This window comes from Asparagus officinalis, chromosome 10, assembly GCF_001876935.1.
Source record: "Asparagus officinalis chromosome 10, Aspof.V1, whole genome shotgun sequence".
Classification (NCBI taxonomy): Eukaryota; Viridiplantae; Streptophyta; class Magnoliopsida; order Asparagales; family Asparagaceae; genus Asparagus; species Asparagus officinalis.
Genome location: NC_033803.1, coordinates 67906145 through 67915332, shown reverse-complemented (window position 1 = coordinate 67915332; position 9188 = coordinate 67906145). Strand labels below are relative to the sequence as shown.

The window sequence follows — 9188 nt, the reverse complement described above, 5'->3', positions numbered from 1 at the left end:
CGACTCCCTCCGCAGGGTCCCTCTCCGATTTCCCCCGAGGAAACGAGCCAATTTGAGCATCAACTGTGCTTTTTTTGATAGATAAGCCTTTTACCTATGTCAATCCAAGTGATCTATGAATGTTTTTGAATTTTTGATTTATTTCCTTCACTTTTCCATTTGTAATAAAAACAACTTGATTCTATTTAAGAATATCTCTGAACTTTATGATAGTTTCTCCATACATAAATTCTCTTATTTTAATAAATTCTGTATTTTAATTCGATAAATATTATTAACATCAGAGACAAATTTTTATACATTATAATCAATTAATGCTAAGCTATTTTATTATTGTCTTTTATCAGTTTTATGTAATTTAGTCTTCAATTAATTAATATTATTAGTAATATTAAATACAATTCCTTTAATTTATAAAGTGGGTTAGTTTTTAATCTATGATATATTTTTTAAATTTTTATTCCTTAACTGGATGTTTTTAATTTGTTATTATTGCTATGTTTACCAGCATCAAATTAGACTATTTTCGATGATAAAAAAAGATAGTAAACTTTAAAATGGTATTTAAATTTATATATCTTAATGAAAGAATATCAAACAATTACTCTTTTTTTTCCAAGTTCAGAAATTTTAGTTTTTTGTGATTTTGAAAATTTGAGAGTGTGTTTTGCAAATTTCAAAACTTTGATAGTGTATTTTGAAAATTTTAAAATTTAAGTTTAGTGTTTGTAATTTTCATGTTTCATGTATTAGTAATAAGTTTTCTAGTGTTAGGATATTTCTTACAACTCTAAAATTTTGTTGGTTTTTTATAATTATTAAAAATTTAGGTTTTTTATAAAATTCATATTTTTAGTAGTCTACTAGTAATTTTCAGATTTGATGTGTGCTGATTATAAGTTTTGAAATTTTAGGGTTTTTTGCGGTTTTCAACTTTTGAGGTAGTTTTTATAATTTTTATCACTTTGAAGTGTTTTTTTGTAAATTTTAAACTTTCAAGAGGTTGATGGTAATCCGTTGACTTCATCTATGTCGTTTACACGTTTTGTTCAAAAATTTAGGTGCTTTTTTATAGTTTAAACTTTTGTGGCCGTTTCTATAATTTTTGAAATGTTAAGGATGTTAATTGCAAATTTAAAATTTTTGGGGACCTGTAGGGTGAAAATTTGATTCTTCCGAAGGAACGAGTTTCGTTTGTATTTATAAGAAAGCTTATTACAAACTAACAAATCAAATGTTTACAACAGAAGCAGAGGGAAGGCCCTCTTTGTTTTGTGTGGGGACTTTAGGTGGCTATAGGACGCTTCGCTCGATGCTCGGGTCGAGTCTGCTTCCCTTGGACCGTTTGAATGAGGTTGCTGGAGAGCTTCAATTCGCAGTAGAAGCTCGGGGCAATGGAGTTCGGGTCTGCTTACTTCGTCGGCGATCGGAGCTCGGAACTAGGCGGCAGTGCTGTAATGCAAGGATTTGCTAACAGCTTGGTCTCAACTCTTTTTTTTTTCAAGTTTTGCGACCTCTCTTCCATCGTGCTGGAAGGGGTTTTTAAATGAAAGAAGGACGGCTTGATTTCTCCTTGAATTGTGGGATGTGACCACATCCTCTTCAGAGACGTCTCGCCGTTCCTCGATACCATGAACGGTCATTCCAGGGATTGTGCTCTATGTCCTGTCACCTACGATGGGAAGGCCCATTCTTGTATGTGAGGCAACAAACGACTGCTATCCGAGTGGATTTGACCAGCATTAATGAACCGCATTTATGAGTTCGCAGATCGATGAAGTGTCTGTCCGATCACTTGTACTGTGCGTGACCGCCCGGCGTGCTTTGAGCACGACGCTTTCTCCTTTCCGGTCAGGAGAGGCGGTGAAGTAGGTGTACAGTACTCGAGTGGGTCTAACCAGCTTGCCGAGTGCCGGCGGATCCAGCTCTTGGCTCAGACAGCCGAGGTGAGTCGCATTTATGAATGCTCAGGTTGACTCGACGCCTGTCCAGTCCTTCGCGCTGTGTGCACTGTGGGCGGCCGTTTGACGGTCCTGGGGTACTGTGCTCTCTCTCCCTTCGGGTCGAGAGAGATGGGAAGGTCCATCTCAGCACGTGGGGTAGTGGATCCCCAGCTGTACTGACGGTTTTGGGGCTTGCTGGCGGATTCGACTCCGAACTCGGGCAGGCGAGTTGAGCGAAGAGCGAATTTCCGCCATCCTGATCGACCCTAACTCGTGCTGGCGAGTCGACCGTTAGGCGAACCTGGACTTGAGTACAGTCGACGTCTACGCGGTTTAGGTGCGTGCCAGAGAACTGGGCGCGCGAGCTCTTCTCGTAGGCAAATTTTCTGTAGACCCATAGAGGTATTTTTTACCGTCTACAAGATCCCCTTCAAAGTTTTCAGACCTAAACTGGCTGGCGTGTGGTCTGGAATACTTTGAATGAAGAAATTGTTGGCAAAGCAAGTGCCTTCGATTTCTCTTAGGATTTTTAGCAAATCCTCAGCTATCAACGGGTTTGATGTGCCTTTACCGATTACCGTTTGAATCGGGCTAGTCATACTATTCTCCTCAGTATGATGAGTTGTCGAACAGTTTCTCTTAGGCTTAATGCTAAGATTTCTGCTCTAACCCTTAGCCATCTGGGGCGTGGGTTTCAACCGTTTAAGCAAGGTCATTCTTTTGGCTTTGTTCGTAATTTTACCTTTGAGGGCGAATGCATCGTCAAGGCGAAATTAATTTTTGAGAGCCAATTCTCGCGCGACTCGTGGGGTTATGCCCAGTATTTGCAGGCGAAACCCTTCCTTTTGTAGGCGGAACCGGATCTGACGGAAGATGAGCCACGTGTCTGCTGATAGAGCCTCGTGCTTCCCAGCTAAGACATTGGATCGTGGCGATCGTGACTTGACAGCACGATCCTCGTGCGTTTCGCCCTGCGACGTATCGTGGCCGTGGTTCTCGGACTCAACCGTCGGATTCAAACGCTAATCTCGGTCCCTTCGATGCACTGAGGGTGATCTGGGCCGTCGAATTTGATCGTCCTTCGATGTACTGAGGGTGATCTGGGCCGTCGAATTTGATCGTGGCCCCGTTTCCTGTCCGTTAGGGTTTTCGCCTTTCGAGGGCAGTCGTGGCCACGTGGACAACTCCGCCCTTCTAAATCAGCCGTTTTCCTCCATTGGGAGTTACCGTGCTTTCAAATCTTGAAAGGGGACATCCAAGGAAAGAATTCCCGCTTCCTCTCGCAATGGCTCCGAAATCCAAGAGGTGTAAAGTGAGGGGTGCAGGCCCCGGACGTTACTCCGACCGTCTCTCTGCCGGCATGCCTGCCGGTGCTATGGAGTCGCGCCCAGGTACGTTGATGGGTTTGCTGGACGATCTCTTGTAGGTCTTAGGCGCCGGATTTGGGGAAATGAGCGTTGCTCGTTAAGCTTGGTAACCTTTCCGATTTGGGGCAAAGTTTGCCCTGTTTGCCCTTAGAAGACGATTACTGTCTCCGCGGGCGAGCCCTTCAGCGGGAAGGAGGCGAACTCCCTTTTTGTAAGGCGAGTCCGGCCCTTTCCTGTTAGAGGGACGTCTAGTCTGTAGGGGCAGACTTTATTCGAAGTGGGTTCCTCCTTGCGATTTCGCCCTCCTCTGTTTGATGGGCGATTTTGCCCCTACAGCGGATTTTGTCTTGATTGACCTTCTTCTTTTCTTTTTCTTGCAGCGACCTTTTCCGATGAGGCTTTTCCAGAGGGTGTGGCCGTCGGCCACGTCGGGGCTACGAGCTACGCAGCACCTTCTCGGTTTCCCTCTTTGGCTCCAGTACCCGTGTTCACCGCTGATAAGCCGCATGGTCTGATACAGAGGGTCTCGGATGGTCATCATTTGACCCTACGCGAGCTGACAACCAACGCGGCGCTGACAGATGAGGCCAGGGCAGAGCTGCCGAAACCTCAATTTTTGTTTGGCGACTCCATGACCGATCCTTCCGCCTTGTTGCTCAAAGAGAGCCGGTGGTACCGCACGGTAGAGGGGACCCATTACTACCTCCCCAGCATGTCGAGAGGGTTTTCGATTGTTGAGCTGCGGTCCCTCGCGATCCCTCGGACGATGAACTGGGATTTGACCCCCACTCAGGACGGGGTCACTTGTGGCGTCTTTACGGGCTCTACGGCTGGGTATGGAGTGGAGAGCTCATGTAAGCGCGTGACGGGTCTGCGCCCTGGCTTAGTGTCTGCTGAACCGCCCGTGGGGGAATCGACAGCGGTGGCGGAGACTTTCCGTCACCGCTTCTTCCGAGTCGGTGGAAGCTTTCCCCCGAAGGACTTTAGAGCCCCGGGGTGGGTTTACTCTGCACCTGGCAGTGACACGTGGTGGTCCAAGATCACCGACTATGTTTTGGCCGAGAATGCTGACCTCAAGGGCACAGAGCTGTATGTGGCCATCGAAGCCACTCGACATGGCCTGCGGATCAACGCTTCTCAATTCCATAGCATTCTGGAATTGTATTGTGCGGAAAGCGGCACATTTTTCACCCCCAACGGTGAACTTGGTATCACCCCCTTCGAGATGCACGACGTGTCAGGGCTACCTCTGGGAGACTTCCCTTATGAGGAATACGTCCCTGATCAAGCTGAGATCGATCAGCTGTCAGACAATTCCCCTCTGGCGGTTGAAACTCTGTGGGAGTTACTCTGTCACTTCCACATATGCCTCAGTACCTTAGGGGCCTCGGATCATAAGGGGAAGAGGAAGAAGACCCCAGGGATTAGCCACAAGAATTGGGCTGATTATCTGTTCCCTGGGAACGATGTCAAGGGGAAGCCCGCTCTCCCGTTAGGCGCGTGCGACCAGCCCGAAGTGGAGGCGAGGACAGCTAAAGAAGGAAGCACCATTACTCTTGACCGCGACGAGGGCGGATTTAAGGCTGGCACGGTCCTTCACTCATTCCATCACCAGGCGAAGTTTTTCATTTCGGGGAAGGCGCTGCTTGCGGGGTACCTCATGTTATGGCTGAAGAGGTGCGTAATCCCCACTCACTCTTTCGAGGCTCTTCCTATGGAGGTCGTGTATCCGGCGGTTTGCCTGGCTCACGGGAAGTCTTATTCCCTGGTATCGGCGACGATAGCGTGCATCCATCGGGGGCTCCGTACTCTGACGAGCCAATTCTGCCGTGTGTCGGTCCTCGACGAGGGGGAAGGAGAAGTTATCAGAACCCCCAATCCTAGGGTGGGGCTACCGTATACCTACTTGATGGCATGGTTCGTCTATCACTGCGAATGCTTGATGAGTGCCCCGGCAGCGCTTCAGGGAGACAAGTTTGTTCCCTTCGTCCAGCGTTTGGAGAGGTGCTCTTGGAAGTGCAAGGACATCCCCGATACGAGGAAGACGCTCTCCCACTTCGGGCACTATAATTTTCGTCGATCTTTTCCTTACTTCAGCGGGGGTGGATATGGAGAATCTCTCAGGGATGCGCCGACGGCGGATCACCACACAGTCCTCACCCGTGGTGCCTTTTCGCTGGTTGGTGGACATTCGACCGGGGTATCACGTTCTGAGAACAGGCTCCACATGCTATCTCGAGCCATACATCCCTTGCAGGTGTGCCCGCCAGTTTGGGTATGATCAATTGTATGTGGGCAACGCCAACCCTCGCCTACACTTCGAAGGAGGACTGGTTGACGGCGCTCGGGGGTGGTTCTGGACCCATGCTGGAGGTACTCAAGCTCGTTTTGAGTTGCCTGCGAAGGACCGCGATTTACACCACACGCTCTTGTACTGTCGGTGGTATCGGGGTGCTAGTGCTGACCCTGCCAACTTCTGGTTCCAAAGCTCATGTCTGGCGGAACGCGATCGTCCCATCAGGGGCTCTCTCCGTTCTTCAAAGAGAAGGGGCCACCAAACCGCTAGGGAGTTGTTCTCGGAGGATCCAGTGGAGGACTGTGAGAGCTTCGATGCTGGTGGCGAATCTGAGGTTCCCGATGTTCAAGCTCCGGTTCAGAGTCCGACAATCGGACAAATGGGAGCACCTTTGCTATCCCCGAGTAGCTCGCTTCTCTCGAAGCGTCAGCGGGAGGCGGTGGCCGAGAGTTCCAGAGCGGAGGCGGCCAAGAAGGCCCGCTGTGATGAGACAGTCGGGACCATCCAAGTGACAGGGGGTCGGGATGACGTTTCTCCGATAAGGATTCCTGGAGTGGCTCTGTCCGGGTCTGGAGTGGCTCCGTCTGGGTCTGGAGCCGTGTCGCCTGCCTCACCTGCCGCATCGGGGGCAGTTCAAGAGACTCCGAAGGACGCTCCTCTGCCGTCCGACGTGAGGTTACCGTCGGGAGTTCCAACGGCTTCTTTGCCCGCATCACGAGGTAGTCTTTGCAACAGTACCCTTGATTGCAATGTTGCTCTTGCACCTTTTGATATCGGTAATGGATCTATGCAGGTGCGGTTGAGAAAGTGATCTCCATTCCTTCCGACGAAGAGGAAGAAGCTGGAGATGATGAGGGGCTTACGGGCTTAGGTAAGTATAGACTTTAGCATTACTCGTTCTTTCATGCCTCACCGTAAATAGGGTCCCTTACGAGGGGTCTCCGTTAACTCTCTCGGTGCATTTGTAGCCGATCCTGCCCGCGAAATCGCCGTCAAAGAGGGTCCTTCCTCTTGGGCAAATCGCTCGTCTAGGGAGACGGGCGAATCTGAGGAGGATGACGACGACGCCTCAATACACGAGGCCCTGTCGAGTGAGGAAGAGGACTTGGCTCATGAAGATGCGACTGGTCAAATAGGGGGATCCCCTGCTCCTGCGGCGGTGTCTGCTGAGGATCGTTCCTCAGTGCGAGAGTCACCGCTTCAAAGAGAGGTTTCTGCTCAGCAGGTGACCACCTCCCTGTCGGGGGTCACCGCTGATGCCGTGATTGCTGTTCCGAGGGCATCATTGGTCACACCGGTCCTGGCGACGCCAACTACTACTTCCACAGTTATGGCCACCGGTGCTTCAACCACGGTTCCATCTATGATGGAAGAGGCTTCCCTCTCTCCCTTGGAGCGTGAGCGAAGAAAGAGTGCGGCACGATCCGTGGCTGAATTCCATGACACTATGGCTGCCTGCATCAGGCTCGCGCTGGAAGAGAGTTGTCCTTTCGAGAGCTTCGAAGAGGATATCGACTACATCATAGGCTTCTTAATCAAGAGGCTAAAGCATTCTGGGGCGCAGCCTTATTTCCAGCGTAAGGAGGCAGTGAAAGAAGCCATCCAGCAGTTGCTTGCTCTTCGCGCGAAGAGTTCCACTCTTGTGGATCTTGCATCCGGCGAAGTCCGAGCGGTGGTGCAAGAGCGGGATCACCGTCTGAATGAAACCATGTCACTAGAGGCGAGATTGTCAGAGGAGTTGGAGCAGGCCAAAGCTGAGAATGAACGGATGGTCCTTGAGCGACAGAAGGCTGACAACCGCGTTTCTCGCTTGTCTTCGGAGGTAGAGGCTCTGAAGCAGGTCATAGCCAAGGCGCGGGCTTCATTGGCTATCCAAGAGAAGGCTCGTGAGCAGGCGGTCAAAGAGTTGGATAACATTGAATCTCACCAGCAGCTGACTGCCAATTCAGTAGAGGAAAAGGAGCGAGCCCATAAGGAAGCCAAAGAGACCGTTCAAGACTTGGCCTCACGTACAGATGAAGATCTTCGTCGAGAGATTCTAAGGAGGCTTGAACTTCGCCATGCCGAAGAACTTCGTGAGGCGGAGCTGCGGTTAAAATCTCTGTAATTCGCTTTTAATTTTCCGTTTGTAATAGGACTTTCCTTTCACGAATGAAATTATCCCTTTTGTTTCTGACATATTGCCATTTGTGTGTTTTTCATTTCGCAATCATGCATTGGTCGGAATTTGGTCGTAAGAGAATCTCAACTATAGAGGAATTCTTGTCGGCGAGTTTCTGCTGCAAGTTCACCTCATTCGCAGGCGAATTTCGCTCGCATGCGGATTTGCAGGAGCTAATAGCGAACTTGGCTCTGAATGGGTTCCGCTTTCAGTAGTCCACGTATCAATCCACGTGTACGCCGGTTAGGGAGACGTGGGCTAGCCGCTCTGCATTAAGTGCGAAGTAGTGGGCCTCTTCGTCTCTCGCGCCCGATTCGGACCGTTGTTGCAGATCGTGGTCACGAACCATCAGATCTCGTCCGTCCAGATAAGATCCGATCTGTTCGACCTTACCCTTCAACTGTTCTAGCCCTGAACGGTCTAATCGAGTCTCGAGTAACCGCCTAGGACTCTTAGGTATTTAATGCCCTCGTCCTCTGTTAAGAGAATCTACAGGCCTCCCCGGAGTAAACCCGCCTTTCCTCTTCATCATACCCCCAATGGCGCCGAAGGTGAAGAGGGTTGTTTCCAAGAAAAGGAAAGAACCTGGTTCTTCAGGTGCTGCTGAAGCCGGTGCCGCTGAAGGTATCTTCTTGCTTCAACCTTTGTGTGAGTTTAGTAAGTGTTCCTCTCCCAATTGTTCCATGTATTGCTTGTTGCGTCTTACAGGTCGAGAGGAGGTGCCGGCTGCCGAGGAGTATGCGGCCGAGCCTATCCTGATTTCAGACGATGAATCTGAAGGCCGTGCGAATTCTGCTGCTTCGGATCCCGCTCCCCAGCCGGGAGCCGAACCTTGCCTCGAAATTCCGCCTATCACGGTGCTTGCTCCAGGCCAGAGGTATGTTCCCTCTAAGTCTCAACCATGGCAGGCTCGCATCGAAGAGTTCGAAGGCGCTGTAAGGCAGGCAATTTCCCTCGTCGAACTCGGCATGGGTAGCTTTGACAGCTTCAGGCAGTCTCTCTACGATCGCGTGGCTGATTTACGGCGCTCGGGTGAAAACCATCTCGCTACCCGTTGTGTGCGTGAACTCCGTCTCTTGGAGCCACGCATGATGGTGCTAGAGGACTTGCTACGGGGAGGTCCGGAGGCCAAAATGGGATCCTGCCTGGCTCACGTCAGGCGTCAGGAAGCCCTGGAACAGGAAACCCGCTCCAAAGAGATAGTGGATTCGGAGTCTGCGGCTAACTTTTGGGTGAGCCAACAACGTTTGCTAGAGGAGCAAGTCATTGACCTCAACCATACCATGGCTCGCCTGAGGGCCGAGTTGGGACAGGCGGAGGCGAAGTGGAAGGCGCTCCAATCCGACGTTATTAAGGTGAACGAGCACGGCTTTGCGCCAAACAGATGCTGCCGCCATGTCGAACCGCGAGGACCGGATCCG

General features: G+C 50.3%; 1 protein-coding gene across 1 annotated transcript; it reads left to right on the top strand.

Annotated features, from left to right (window-relative positions):
• On the top strand, nt 5986-7713 carry LOC109826853 (stress response protein NST1-like). The gene is made up of 3 exons (XM_020393872.1): nt 5986-6325; nt 6400-6477; nt 6575-7713. The coding sequence occupies exons 1-3, from the start codon at nt 5986-5988 to the stop codon at nt 7711-7713; spliced, it is 1557 nt and encodes a 518-aa protein (XP_020249461.1).